The following is a 16,164-nucleotide window of genomic DNA, read 5'->3' as shown; positions in this document are numbered from 1 at the left end:
CGCGACGATCCATCGACCCACCGATTTGTTTCCTCCCTCGGCTCCCATGCCACGCGTCGGTGCCTGGACACGTCGCCACCCCATGTGGGCCCCACTCCCACGACGACGATGCAGCTTGCAGCTATATGTAGATTCATTCGCAGGCCGCCATGGTCACTGCTCTCTCTGCTCTCTCTTCTGCTAGCTGCTGCTTCCGGATCGACGCGCGCGCCTGCTAGCTCCTCCAGTGCGTGATGGCCAGCGCTGGCGTCAACAACGTCGACTTGCCTGTTGGTCCCGGCGCCGGCGCCGAGGGAACCGACCACGCCGCTGAATGCCGCCCGACCAGGCGCCGTCGCCTCACCCCGGCCAACGACGTTGCAAATACGTCCGCCGGCTCCGAGGAGACCGCTGCTGCTGCCGCTGCCGTCATCAACGTCGCGGCGGCGCTGCTGCCAGGTGATTCGTCGTCTGCGGTGGAGGCGGCGGGGCCGTTGCCGGTACGGTTCGGTTCCGTGGCGCTGATGGGGCGGCTTAGGAAGATGGAGGACACCGTGTCGCTGCACCCATCCTTCTGCGTCTGGGCCGGCGGCGAACCCATGCACTTCTTCGGCGTCTTCGACGGCCACGGCGGCCCGCACGTACGTCACCTCCCCGTCTTAATTCACCCCACCTCCTATGATTAATTACCCTGCATGTGAAATAGCCAAAATTATATCTTGATCATTTTGCATTGCCATAGAAAAGATTTTACGTTTCATACTTCCATTGTACTAGCATTGTTTGTCCAGATCGTAGCAGTATACCACACTACAATCCAACCGCCGTGCGTGCGTTTTCACCTTTGCTTTAACTTCTTTTCGTCTCTACACACAATCGCGCGCGCGCAGGTGGCGGCGCTGTGCAAGGAGCAGATGCACGCGATCCTCGCGGAGGAGCTGGCCATCGCCGCGGAGGACTACCTGGCCCATCGCGACGAGGAAGGGGCCGAGGAGCGGGCGTGGCGCACGGCGCTGTCCCGGAGCTTCGCGCGCGTGGACGCGCTGGCGCCGGCGGCGTGCGCGTGCGGCCGCGTGGCCACGGCGGCGGAGGGCGCGTGCGCGTGCCCGCTGTCGGCTGGGGAGAGGTGCATCATCGTGGGGTCGACGGCCGTGGTGGCGCTGCTGGTCCGCGACCGTGTCATCGTCGCCAACTGCGGCGACTCCCGCGCCGTGCTCTCCCGGGGCCTGGACGCCGTCCCGCTCTCCGTGGACCAGAAGGTACACACACTTGACCAGTTGACCCCTGATTGATCATTCGACTCAAGAGATAGTCAACTAGAGTTGACGGTACAGTTGTTGACCCTGTGCGACGTGGGTCTAAGGCCATCAACGCCCGATAGTCATTCTAGAAAGAGAGTAGACACACACTACTGTATTACTCCCTCCCTCCGTCCTAAAATATAAGGCGTGGTTTCTTAAAAGTGAAGGATTTCTAAGTTTGATCAAGTTTATACACAAAAATATTAATAATTATATTACTGAATCAATATCAATAGATTCACCATCAAACATATTTTCATTTTCTTAAAATAACCTTTTAATATTGTAGCTGTAGATATTTTTACCTAAATATTCTGTCAAAATTAGTAAATTTTGACTTTTGTCTAATCCGCGCCTTACATTTTGAGACGGTTCGAACCCGCTTTAGAGATGAGTCAGAGACGGGTTTGTTTTTTGGTAGAGTGAGAACTAGGTTTGGTACTCCTTTTAAATTTAGGATGCGTATTAGTTTGGATCAAAATCAAATTTTACAAAGTTTGAATCAACCATGTGTGTGTGTATATATATTAACTTTTGTAATACCACATGTATATAATATAAAAATATATTTCATGATGGTTCTAATAATATTTAATTAACATTATTTTATATACATTTGGTAAAAGTTTATAAAGTTTGACTTTGACTTATGCATCATAACTTTAAAAGGAGAGAGTACTTTGGTTGGCTTGGATATCCTTCGCTAGTGCACCAAACCAAAGTTTTCTTCTCGTTCTTGAAAAGACTCATGGGCATAGAAATATCGGTCCAAGATTTTTTGAACAAAATCTAGAATTTATCCAAAAAAAATTATATAAGTTAAAAAAAATTGCCCGATATTTTTTATTATACTGGTGGATACTGTGAAAACCTGGGAAGATTTCGGAGATTTCAGCCAAGAAAAAAACCTGCGCCAAACTGATCGTGATTATGAGCCAACTGATCTGGAGTTGCTTTGCTTCTTCTAGACTTGGTTAATCTGTTACAATCGTGGCATGCAAACAGTTGATGCTTTACTTGTGGTGTGTGCCACTCAGCTAGCACGAGTGATCCGAGATGGGGAAGGTTTGCCTATGTTCATGATGTATTTTATATCCCCTAATTAAATTACACGAAAATCTGGTTTAAATCCTAACGAGCGATACTGCATCAACGAGCGATTTCCTCAGCGATGATGTCACATCCCACGTGGCAACTTCTGTCTTTGTCGTTCCGTATATGGCAGTTTTAATTAATCTTTTCCGTTCCTAATTAAAATCTCCTTTACTAATTAACTGATGTGAATGATCGAAATGTACAGCCGGACCGGCCAGACGAGATGGCGCGCATCGAAGCTGCTGGCGGCCGGGTTCTGTTCATCGATGGGCCACGTGTCAGAGGGGTCCTCGCCATGTCCCGCGCACTAGGTATGTATGTATATCTATGTACACGCTCTACCATCATGCATATATTCTTCATCATTATTCATGCGTCTCAATATAGATTGTGAGAAAGCATGCTTTTTCAAGGATTGTGAGAGAGCATGCTCCTTTTATTCGCATGCAAAATCTGGTCGGAGGCAGCTGTATAGGAGCGTTAAGTCTTGCAAGTAGGACCATAATGGTTTACATAGGGTGATTAGGTCATACCTGTATCGTAAAGAAATATAGGATTCCACCTGGATTCCAAGGGTGCTAAAGAGTCACTGGGCGTCTTGTTTTCTCTGTCATTTGTCATTTGCCCTTGTCTTTGATTTACACCACAGGCTGATAAATTAAAGCTCATTTCTCAACTAATTTCACAAGGTGTTTTTTTTGTTAGTAGGTAGCCCATGCACAAACATCGGATGAGTAGGAAAAGAAGTTATAGAAGCAAATACTATTCAAAAAGGGAAGATTTATTTTGTGGTGTATATTTTATATTATAATGGAGATAAGAATAAAAATTTCTCCAAATCACTCTATAACAATTGGGAACTATCTGACAAAAAAACAATGAGTTAGCAAGCCTATTAAACCGGAACAGTCCTTTTGAGATTGGACCCATCGTTCAAGCTTTACGCGCTAGAATAAAATGTCCTATAAGTTTTTTTATCAGAACGGTTATGAAAATGGCACGCATTAAGCTTTATGATAAATATATTTATAGCTGGTATATTTCGTGTCAGCGAGGTTCTGGATAAATATAATAGATGCATGGTGTTCTCTACACTTTTGGCGCATGGGAGATTTGCATGTCCGGCTGCTTTTTCTGTATCTGATTATAGATGATATAGATGGGGCGAATATATAAGACCATGACTATCGAGTGCATGCTAATTACTTGGCACCACATGAGTAGCCTGCTAGATAACCAGTTGGGAAATACCAATTTGCTTAATTATTAGGAAGATTAAACACCATATGAACTGTGAGTTCATCCCTCCCTAGCCGGTTGGCGTCTAAGTTAACAATCTAGGGTGACTAGATGGAGATTTGTTTTAGTTAGTTAGATTTGTTGAATATAATTATCTAGTCTCTTCTATCAGATTAGACTTTTGGTTGAATTGGCTTGAGCATTCAATTTTGCATGGTATAAGAGCAACCTTTTCCTATCATCCAGCTCTCGATCACCAAAACCCCAAGACCCTTGACCGTCTGAATAAGAAGATCGGCGTTGGTTACAATCGGAGACCTTCCAAAAATCTCACCCTTCGGTCTTGATCGTTGGCGATATTCCTAAAACCTCGCCCTCCTCACGATGGCAATTGGCGCCTCCCCCCCCCCCCCACAGACACACACCGAAAAACTCACGAAGGAAAATTTTCCTTTATGGAAGTTGCAACTCGTCCCGACCGCCCACGACATGTTTGTCATGGGCTGCTAGACGACTCCAATGTTGCACCACCTGAAAACCTAGAAGTTCAAAATAATGACAAAAAGATCACGACGGTTCCTAATCCTGTCTATGGTCTGTGTGGCTTGCCCGAGATCAACAGTTATGAGCTGGTTACTTAAAACCTTGTCCCCTAACATCCTTGAGCATTCTGCTGACACGTGGTATTCCATTAGGGAGCTTTTTGCGTCACTCTCCAAGGCACATATCAATACTCTCCTTGGATTACTCTCCAACACGAAGAAATTGGATATGAAGGTTGGCCAATATATTACCAAGATGAAAGGCTTCTCCATGGAGCTCACTGCGGTTGGAAAGAACATTGATGATAATGAACTCAAAGGGTATATACTCAATGGTCTTGGTGTTGACTATCTCCCATCGTTGCATCTATAAACAATGTTCCAAGCACCACACTTGCATATATGTGTGCGCACCTTACTGCGTATATATGACCAACACCAGTCAACATATGTGTGCCGCTCATGTTCACGACCATCCAAACCGCCCCAACAATCAAGCTTGAAGAAGTGCGTAGCTACCGATTGAAACAATATAAAATAGATTTACCAAGAAATTATGCATTGCATACACCTAAGCGTAGCACTTTGTTTGACGGTCTACTTTTGAGAACTCCTCCATGGCTGAGTGGTAGGCATGCATGCAAATGTAACCAGTGGCCCGAGTTTGAGGACTCTCCCCTCTTAATGAAAAGAGCAGGCTTGTGTCTCCCCCTATGCTCTTCTTTTTTGGTGAGTGTGAATCCGGATATGTATGGGTAATATTTTGGTAGGTACGTGTTAATGCTTCTATCAACTTTTGGTATGTCCATGTCGGAGGTTGCTTCTTTGATATGCAGAAGGCACTTCCCAGTGTGTCGCACATCCTTGAATCGGCCTCTCTCATCAGCGTTGGTCATTCTTTCTCTATGGTGTGCATCTTCTCTTTCATCCTTCTACTCCTTTCTTCTTTCCTAGACAAGTCTATGATTGGAATTATTTTGTAGCATATCGAATATTATCAACCTTCATTTGATCTTAGTTGTCATCTTCATTCATATAGAAGATATGTCGACCATCCCTAGTAGGTATTCCTCTCAAGTTCCATTTTTCTACACATCAATGTGTTGAAAGTGGTCACAAAAACATTTGATCTAACCACAAACACAATATGTTGCGATGTGTCAAAAGTCCCCACAAGAGTACTGAAGGCTGCTAGATTTCTCACCTTCCATGCATCTTGATGGTGAGCTAGAGAAAATCTCTACCTCGGCTCCAGAGTGGAGCTAAGGGCTAGAGTTGGTTAATTGACTATCTCCCGTTCAGTCTAGCCACTCATGGTGGCTTTACTAATCCCCTTTTCACAATGTTCTTTTATACAAGGGTCATTTGAACCTAAATTGCTTCATCCGACATGCTATGCTTAACATCATATGAGGAGGTATTTTCGGCGACACGCGAGAAGGGTTTTGTCCTATGAGAGAGAAGATACAAATTGTGGTCTATGGTGGTACATAATTCCACGGGTTGTATGATAGAATGTGAACACATGTGTTCCTGGGTTTGAAAGGAGCAAGATGGATGAACAAGGATGACTATGAGATGTGGAGGGAGAAACAAAACAAGACAAAGATGACGGATAAACCATAACCATATGGGGACATTTTCCCATAATGGAATGTCTACTTGTCTAGTAAGATGATGAAATGGAGTACAATCGACATCATGCATCATGTTATCTACTTAATTAGTTTCCTATGGCCACTGAGAAACTGGTGAAAGGTTAAGCATAACCATATGGAGGCAATTGCAAGGTATCCTATCACAAAAAGCTAATGAGGGCAGGAGACACCAAAATGACATACTTCCTTAGATTCGAGTGGAGGATTCTAATGTTTGTGAATTGTCATTCATGTGATCTCCCTTACATCTTACAAGGGCAATGTGCTTTGTCGGTTGGAGAACAAGAAGCATTGTCCACGATGATCTGCAGTGGAATTTATATCTTGTAATGGATGGGTATTGCTCAATGATGTAAATAGATGGAGCAAATTGCAAGGTACCCTATCACAAAAGGCTAAAGGTGAAGGAGATGCCAAACTAATAGACTCTCTTAGCTTCGAGTGGAGGATTCTAATGTTTGTGAATTATCATTCATGTGACCTCACATATATCTAACAAGGGCACTGAGCTTTGTCAGATGGAGAACAAGAAGCATTGTCTACGATGATCAGCATGGGAATTTAAATCTTGGAATGGATGGGCATTTCTCAATGATGTAGTAAATGATTGGTTGTATAATATTTTATCCAAACTTTGTGTCTCGTGGACATGGTATGTGTTTGTTTCCATCAATGGTAATATAAACGGTAATGGGATCATGTTACCATGGGATTGCGGTGTAACGGAATTTTTCTTATTTTGTTTGGTTCCACTCAGTAATGGTATCAAAGTGCAGAACAACGGTGTGGGACCTAGCAAAATAAGGTCTACCTGGAGCACGGAAGGAGTCAATAGCCGCTCCTGGCTCTCCCGCATTTCCACTTGTGCTCTGCATGCGACGTCGTTGCTTCTCCTTCCCGCGACCAGTTGCTAGATGCAAAGATCATCGACACGGGGATCGATGTGGAGATCGGGAGCCACCAACATCGATCAGTGAAGGAGATCATCGGTGCTCTTCTAATGACTGATCTTCCCGTGGTGCGGGAGATCTTCCTCCAGGGTCACCATGGTCGACGGTACGGTGATGACCAGGAGAAACACCAGAGGGAATTGTAGGCTGAGGCCAGACGAGCCATAACTATCGCTGGGTTCTTGGTAACGATATATATTGATGGAGGGGGTTGGGAGAAGTCGGATTTAAGTTGTGTTGTAATCCGTTTACATTGTATCTATTTCCCGGCCAAGCAAACCAAACGTGGTTAATGTAGTCAAATCACATTGTAATTGGATAACACGTAAAAGGTCGAACCAAACACATTCATGGTGCTTATGACTTGTGTAAACTTGTGTGGTGTGTGCATTTGTTCGATGTAGAGGTAGGAACACAATAATCTAAGTGGAAGAGAAGTTATTGTATATCTACATCGAACACTTCCCATAGGAGGGACGGAGTGAGACTTGGTCTATATCCTTGAGGATGCAATAATAGACATTACAAAAATAACCATATTCCACTAAGAATCGACCCAATGGCGCAGTGCATATGTGCCAAATCAAAACCCACAACTAGGCTATTCCTAGGTGATAGACTATATTTTTAATCATATTTCATACATATAATAAATTTTATATACTTCGAACCTTGGAAGTATTTCATCGTAGTGCCTAATACCTTACACTCACTAACGAGAAGCAAAACCTTTCTAACCTAAATCTGCGATGGATTCACAAACTCTATCGGGCTTGTGTGCTATAAATTATGTCCATGTATATCTTGGTAAACCAGAAAGTCGAATTCAAATTTTGTGTCTGTGTTTAAATATTATTGTTTACCTAGTTTTCGTTTCCTATGTGCCACCCATATGATTCATAATAGCAAGGACAATTCGTCTACACAACCAGTTAGAGTAAGCCTGGAAATGAGAAGTGTGTGCCGAAAATCATGCGCGGGGCAGGGAAAGGCCATACTATTGAGTCGTGCTATGGCCCGTTTTCCAAGCACGCGTGTCGGGCTGAGCCAAGTTAGGCTCGTGCTTTACATATGGGTGTCCTACAACGGAGCCCTAACTTGAGGCTCATAGGGCTTCTTTTTTTGTGCCAGACTCGATCGGGCATGTTTCTTCACCCAAGATGTCAGCTTGGGGTGTGCTTTGGCCTTTTTCTTCAGCCAGATGTCGGCTCAAACCGGGCTAGGGTCTGAGTTGTTTGCACCAGGCCTTTTTTTTTGCTTGGCTCAACCCATGCTATGGCTAGGTCTAGGTTACAGTGAGGTCTCGAACCTGCCAAAGAAACATGCTCCCATTGGCTAAACCATTGGAAATGTCCATATAGAGTGTAATGAGTCGTAGGAATGCCCATTTGGCACATCTCAAAAGGAAATTCTTTTGGGAGAGGTTAGATTAGGAATTTTTGTGTGTTTGGCACCCCCTAGAACTCCTTAATTGCATTCCCCCCCCCCCCTTCCCCCCCAGCCATCCTTGGCAAGCTCCGCCACTGTAGGAAATAGATGACTTTTGGATATTGACATTGTATCGGATACATATATTTGACCTTTGGTTAATGTATGAATATGTTAATGAAAAACAGTATTATTGTAAAAAAATTATGACAAGTGTAACGATACTATTTTCATCTAACCAACTTAATTTTTTGTGTATATTAGTATTCAAAATTAGAAAATATGGATTGCACGCTGTCTATAAATTCATGTGTATAATTTGATGTGGTAAATGGTTTATCCTTATTAAGGCCAAATGGGTATTTCTTAAGAGAATTATTTGACCATCTTTATGCACTAGTTTTATGCTTTGGCCTTCCTCTGTGTATAAGTATTATGCTATTTTGTGTATTTTTTCAAAGTCATTTACCGAGCAGGTGTTAACATTTCCGTTTATGCATGTCCAGTTTATTATTTAAATTTGCAATGGACTTTAGGAATGCCCTATTACTCATTTCATTTCTGACATGATTGGAAAATAGCCAAACAAGAATGATTTATTTTTCTGCTGCCAATCCAGATGTTTCCACTAAATCACATAAAGTAATGTTTCTCATCGGTTTGTACAGTTATATTCTTCTATATATGTTAGTGTCCCTGGTTTTCTGTGTATATATCTTCAGTGATTTACTTGCTTTTCATAGGTTTAATGAGGTATTTTTTCCCTGATACACTGCAGTTCGCGATATTTACCTATAAACTCATGTGCTTACCATGTCACCCAAAATAGTAAACTTTGTACTTGATACTGAAATAAGTCACAGCAACCCATGCTTTGTGAAATACATGTCATGTGATACCTGGATCTGTCAAAGGGTATCAAATATTTATAAAATTCTGAAGGTGCTTCCTATGTTCCTCTTTGAATCGTCTTATATTAAGCCCAACAATGCAAGCAACTTGGATAGTCATTGATTAGTGGCAGTTTCTGCATACTACTACTATTTGATCTAGTTCTTTGCCGAACTATTTAGTTTAGCGTGATTTTTCAATTTTATCATTTACATCGATTAATTAGAGTTTCCATGAACGTAACGAAGCCACATGTGTTGAACTTCAATAACTCTTGTAGCGGAGGATATTAATTGAATTTTTATTCAGTATTTCTATAAATACAATTTACTAGACCCTGAGCATTTAGTCTGGAAACTATACTTATGAAGACTTGTTAATCTTCCAAGGTCCTACTTATGTGACAGCTCTAATGGTCACAAAACTTTATTTCATTTTATCAACCAAAGAACGTGAACCTTATTAACAATTTATCTTTAGGTAGGATGTGACTATGTAGTATACTAGTATTGCATCGTCATTGCTGTCATAATGATAGTTCTTAACTTCTTATATTCCCTAAAAGTTGAATTACAGTTCATACATGTGCATAGGGCATGTCTGTTTATTTCTAAAACCTATAATGTGCAGGCCTTGTTTTGATCAATATGTCAGAGCTTTTTTATGTAAATAATTTTGGAAGAGAAGAAAAACACAGATATCTCATGCTTTGCTTCTAACAAATAAAATAAAACAACCAATTAAGTTCCTGTTGAAAAGTTCGTTCATATAAGAACATATTATTTCTCTTCACTATATCATTCTTACACTTGCTAGAGTATTATGTGTCATTTGACAGTTTACTAATATACTTGCAGGGCACGAGCTCCTGAAGCCTGAGGTGATATGCGAGCCAGAAATCACCATAACCATAAGGTCGGACGACGACCACTGCCTGATCCTCGCGAGCGACGGGCTGTGGGACGCTATCTCCAACAGGAAGGCCTGCGACATCGCCCGGCAATGCAAGGAAGATGGAATCCTGACGAGAGCCCATGCAGCTGGGAGCGATGAAGCCTGCCGCAGCAGCGGCGGCGGCGCACCGGGTGGCCACCAGCCAGAGCCTCCGTGCCGCCACGCCGCTGCTGTCCTGGCGAGGTTCGCCCTCTGCAAGGGGAGCTGCGATAACATCAGCGTGGTTGTCATTGATCTGAATGTGATGGGTTAGGCAGATGATCGATCGTATCATCTCCTTTACAGCTTGGTTTTTACAGCAGTCTTTCACAAACAAAAACTCAAGACTATCTTTGTCCTTTGGATATTTTAGCTCCTATAGTTCTGTGGGAGGATGGTTGGTTGGTTGGTTATATTCTACTGTATTAAAAGAGTCCAAGAACCAAATTTAGCAAGTAGACTGGGCGACATTGCCATGGATATGAGAAAAAAAATAAGGAGAGTTTATAAATGGATGCATGGTTATTGCAAATGTACAAAATATGATGCTGACATTTATGTTCATACAGTCCCATTTGTGGACAAGGGGAGCTCCGATAACATCGGTGTGGTTGTCATTGATCTGAAAGTGAGGGGATAGGCAGATGATATTAGATCATCTCCTTTGGAGCTTGGATTTTACAGCAGTCTTTCACAAACAGAACTCAGATTATCCCTTTCGATCTTTGGTGGACGGTTGGTTGGTTATATTATGCTAAAAGAGCCTGAGAACCAAATTTAGTAGTAAGTAGAGTGGACGTCCATGGCCACGAGAGTAAATTACAAGGAACTACCACATTTAAGGTGAAGTCGACGGGTCAGTACCTTTTTTGTTAATTTTTTCATGTCAGTACCATTTTTGAGGCAGCCAGCAACAAATAGCGCAATAGTTAACTCATAGCGTTTTAGCGGTTGGGCTCCACTGTCAGCGATGACATGGCCAAACAGCCGTCTTGCAGCCGTCTACAAGGAGCAAAGTAATAATAAACCTAGGATAAATCAAGAAAATAAATAGGGACGCGTCTAGCGAGCACGCGCATGCTCGTTAGTTAATCCTGGCACACCCTTAAATAAGAAAAGTTAGTTAGTGTTTCCATCCTTCAAAAGATAAAAAGGGAAAGATTCCGGAGACTCCAGAAGGAGAAATAATTCAGATTAATTCTCCTTTTCAAATGTTCAAAATCATATAACTTTTGCACCAGATGTCAAAATTAGGATTCGCTTTCACTTTTGAATTTCTTGCGGTGAGCTCTTCAAAACTAGATCTCATTTATATGTATTTTGATGAAGTGTTTTGTAAAGCAACTTCGACGTGCGATGAAGTAATTATAATGCAAAACGATGCAACTTTAGTGCGGGGGCAAAGCAACTTTGATGCACAATGTAAATCTACATTCACAACAAAAGTTGTATCACTAGAAACCAAAGTTGCTCAGCCATCCATCAAAATTTATTCGGTGGACACCAAAGTTGCTTCGTTGGACGCCAAAAGTGGGCCATCACAAACCAGATTTGCTCTGTCGAGTACCAAAGTTGCTCTGCAGGACACTAAATTTTCTCGGTTGGACGCCAAAGTTGCTCTACATTGTTCAAAAACTACGTCACCGGGCACCGAAGTTGCTCTGCAGGGCACTTAAGTTGCTTCGTCACACATTAAAATTGCTCTGATGGACACGAAAATTGTTGCCGGGCACCAAAGTTGTGTCTTCGTGTACCAAAAAGTGTACATGTTCGTAGGACATAAAAGTTGCTTTGTCGCACACAAAAATTGTTTTGCTGCACAACAAAGTTGCTCTATCGCGCATCAAAATTGCTTGTTAAAAAATTCGTCGAAACATATGAAAATGTGGTCTAGTTTCGAAGATCTCGTCGTATGAATTTTAGAAGTGAAAACGAATTGTAATTTCACCGCACGGTTTTACGGCTTTTTAAAAACGACACCTAATATAATAGTTGTAGCCTAGTGCGTGTGCTCGGAACGTTTATCTGGCACGCTGCCGCCCGTGAGATTTCAGGAATAGATAGGGAGGGGTCTCCAACTCTTCAAACGCTATCACTTAACAGGAACAGAGCGCACTCCAGCTCGCCTCTCCCGATCTTGTGCTCCCTGATCTCCATGTAGGCGTAGGAAAAGAGTGGCCGTGCTGCAGCTTGAGGTGGCACCGGTTGCTGGTGGGGTGCGGCTGCCAAACCCTGGATCCGCATGTGGCGCCGCTGCCGCTGAAGAGAAGGTCGACGCTCCACGCCGCGGCGAGTTCCATGGGGTCGTCTCCACGCAAGGAACGCTGGCTCGCCTCCCCTGGCCATCACGCGCACGGCGGCGGCAAGGCACGCCGTGGAGCCCATGGAGTAGCATCTCCTCCCGTCCAGGCTGCTGCTGCTCGTGTCTGCTGCAGACCCTCTTCTCACTTTCTCTCTCGCTCAAACGAAGAAGAAAGAAAGCACCAAGGTTTTTTCCGGCGACGAACGCCGCCACGGGCGCACAAACGTCCTGGTTGTTTCTCTATTTCAGCTAGCTCATACCACAACACTCTTTCGACAATCAGTGCAGGCTTTTTATACCTAGGCATAGGCACGCACACACGATCTCCACCCTGCTCGCGCATGCACGCATGTACGTAAGCTGCTCAGGTCGCTTTGCCGCTCGATCCGCATGGTTCAGGCGCCGCGCGCACGACGCGGCTGCCTCCCAACAACGAGCACCCTCACACGAACGCCGCGACGGGCGCACGACGCGCACACGCACACGAGCACCCGCTACTCTCGCCAACAACCTATCCTACGCGGCGGACTCGAATGCGAGCGCTGACTCGCATACCCCTAAGGGCGACGGATGAACTCGTCGCGGTTTATTTGCTAACAGTGTCGCCCTCTCGCTCGCCACAATGGCAACGCCGTCATTGATGAGCCCGGCCGGCCGGAACGTGTTCGTAAACTTGACGAGGCGCCTCCGATCCTCGTCGAGCGCACGCGAAACATCGCGTCCTCCTCCCGCTTCTAGTCCCCGTCGATCACGGCGTCGAGGAGACAAGCCCCAGCCGTTCGAGGTAGATCCTTGTAATTTACTCTGGCCACGAGCCCACGAGGACGTTGTGAGCAGCGAGGTTTGGCCGGCGGCTGTCAGTAAGGCATCCAGAGCAATCTGGACTGTACTCGCCAGTCACCACCTTGCTCACATGTTGGGCGAGACGATGGAAGAAAGACAGGATTTAAGCTGGAGAAGGGAGATGAGGTAAGAAGCATACGGGCGTCAGGCGCGGCAGTGCCTACAACCATCATCCAACAGCAACTCAGCAAGCGTTTTAATTAACAAAACAATTCAAAAGCCTACTTTTAACTGTGCGATGGCAAGCGGCAACACTAATAATGTGGCTCCTGGCTTGTTTGCGATTGCTAAATTGTGTTGCTGACCTTAATTTCTGAGCTACCATAGAAAAATGACCCAAAACACATAAGAAGTTGATAAACCAAACGGGAAAATAGACATCAACTAAAAAAATCACCACAATCCAACGCAATATAAAAAAACTTACTGGCATCAAACCACAAAAGGAGCATGCAAACTTCATGTATGCTTTTCCATATGATGCATCCTGCTTCTCTAGTTGGCAAAAAAGTTGACTAAAACTCCAAAGTTTGAAACTGGAAGACAAGGATAACTTGTTGCTACAGAACGATTAAGTATACAACAGGGAAACCCGACTGTACCACATCCAACTATAACTTCAAAGTTACTTTCAGTACAAAGCTGCCCGTCCATGGCTTTTCCTTAATTACAGTTAAGGGAACAGCAGCGGAAGGTGTTACAAACTACACCACAAAGACTTCCTGCGTTGCCGTCTGCACACAACATGGTAAGCTCCAGATCCAGATGCTTTAGTTGAATCTTCAATTTCTGTTAATTGTAATGTAAAATTGTATAACTTTCCTATAGCAAAACTGTTTTCTGTTTTTTATGGCCTCCACCGTTTACAGTACAGATGCTCTCAGGTCTCGGCTAGCATAGTCCATCCACCTGCCAAAACAGAACATCAATAAATACAGAACACTGGCCTAACAGAGCAGACTTACAAGCTAATAATTTGGTATTGCGACAGCTCGTATAAATAGCATTGTTTGGTAACATAGAAGCAATACTAGCAAAGGTAATAGTATAATATTACGGAGGCAGGGGTTCAAACAAACAGTTGAGGATTTAGTGTCATACAAATTTCAGCATTCAGGTCTGTGGTTCAATTACATTGAAGGTTTAACTGTAAGTAAACAACCCTAAGGGCCCGTTTGGAATGGATGTAATTTTTGTGTGTCCACCAATATTTAGTTCACTCTTGAACTAAATATCTGGGAGCACACAAACTTTACACTCAATCCAAACGGGGCATAAGGCAGTTTGGTACAAACACTGGAGGTTTGTGCTATCTTCAAACGGCAACTGGTAATGGTGGTAATATGACTTCACACCTCACTTAGATGCACCCCATTAGTGTGTTTGTGCACTTGTGCATTAAATAACATATTTCACTTTCATTTGAACGGAAATGAGATGCACCCCCGAATTCACAAAAAGAAGGCACACCGAAAGGTTAAATTGAATACCTTCGACCAGCTGAAACACCCAGAGATTGAGATCATTAGATCATTATACCCCAGTACGTTTTCTGAACCGACGCCGGGACCTGTATTAACCAGTTGCAACACGATACCACATTAGACAAAAGTTTATGCAACAAGATCTGTTATCCTATTATATAAATAAAGGTTGAGGAAAACAAGGCTAAGTTACTAAGCTGCTATAATTTCTCAGATTAACAATAAAAAAAATCAGCCCAATATGAAGTATGGAATTTCTTAACCCAATGGAAATCAGAGAAGATCGACACATTTGGTTTCTATGTAGTGAAAAGAAGCCTGAATTCGTCATCAGCCAGAAGACATGGAGTTTCCATCCGGTTTCAAGTGCTAGAAATTGCTTGAATACTGCTTAAGTGTTACAAGAAACAGTTCTTTTGTGATGATAATCATAATATGGCTGAGTTCTACAATAGTTATACAAAGAAGCTTATATTTTGAGATCAAATGCATCAGAATCAAGCCTTAGGCTCTTGATTTTTGAAAGAAAACAGAGCATAACAAATCACTATATCTAAACAAAGCCTTTACCAATTCATGAAATCATAGCATGAACAATCTACTTAGGAACTCTAGACGTGTATTACTTCCATCTATGCTTACTTGGAGGAATCCTTTCAGAGTACTTCACCAACCATTTTACCCATTGATTTTCTTTATCTTATTTACCCACCTGGGGATGGTGGAGCACCCCTAACCCTGGTGATCTAACCCACATCCTTCAACAGCAGGTAATGGAAGCATGGATTGCAATGGCATGAGACTGTGGTTGTGCAGAAATGACATGCAGAAAGGAGAACTACTAAGGCGAATACCCAAGAATGAAAGCTAGTTTATTTGCATCTGTTGCAGGAATAAGTTGTCACAATAGCGGAATCGGGGCCGTGCTTAAGTCATATCTTCTTGTTGATATTCAAATGGGAAGCATGTTTTTTAAAAGTATTTATAGCGATATGATGTACGGCATATTCATTAACGTCATGCAAAGGGAAACTAGCGGGTGAGGGACCACTACAGTATTACCTAAACGGAAACTAGAGACCTATTAAATGTCCTCCTTGGGGTATATAAAATTTCCCATTCCTGTCCCCTAATTAGGGAATTTCCCACAGGAAGCGGGAATGGGGACACTATTGCTATCCATAGATTTAGACTGGAGTTGATACTTGGGTTTGATGCATATTATATACTACATTGATTTTAGGAAAATCTCCTAATGGCCCATCATAAGATAGAACTATGTGTTACATTTTCAAGATCATTCTTCATAGGAATATGATTCAGTTACATCAATGTCACGTTGCCCAATCATGAGAACACAATACCAGAATTGAGATTTCAATTTATTTGACCATAACCAACGGATCTACTGGATTAAATATCAAGGAGTGACTATTGAAAGAAAACCCTTGAATAAATCAATTTGGTATCATAAACACCTTACCTTTTAGCCATGTGATCTACAATTACTTTCTCTTCA

The 16,164-nt window shown here is 43.1% G+C and overlaps 1 protein-coding gene and 1 long non-coding RNA gene across 2 annotated transcripts; one reads left to right on the top strand and one right to left on the bottom strand.

Moving 5' to 3' along the window:
• The first annotated feature begins 482 nt into the window (after nt 1–482).
• On the top strand, nt 483–10,290 carry LOC124686389 (probable protein phosphatase 2C 37). The gene is made up of 4 exons (XM_047220342.1): nt 483–620; nt 870–1,238; nt 2,581–2,686; nt 9,941–10,290. Exons 1-4 carry the CDS (start codon nt 504–506, stop codon nt 10,288–10,290), a joined length of 942 nt encoding a protein of 313 aa, XP_047076298.1. The 5' UTR covers nt 483–503.
• A 3,370-nt stretch (nt 10,291–13,660) lies between these two features.
• Nucleotides 13,661–16,164, bottom strand: LOC124686388. Its single transcript, XR_006997812.1, has 3 exons — nt 16,129–16,164; nt 14,652–14,731; nt 13,661–14,070 (listed from the first exon to the last, which is right to left on the bottom strand). It is a non-coding gene; the product is annotated as an uncharacterized LOC124686388 (long non-coding RNA).

The sequence above is a fragment of the Lolium rigidum genome, chromosome 2 (genome assembly GCF_022539505.1).
Source record: "Lolium rigidum isolate FL_2022 chromosome 2, APGP_CSIRO_Lrig_0.1, whole genome shotgun sequence".
Lineage (NCBI taxonomy): Eukaryota > Viridiplantae > Streptophyta > Magnoliopsida > Poales > Poaceae > Lolium > Lolium rigidum.
The sequence above is the reverse complement of the archived record's forward strand: the minus strand, read 5'-3'. Positions and strand labels throughout refer to the sequence as shown.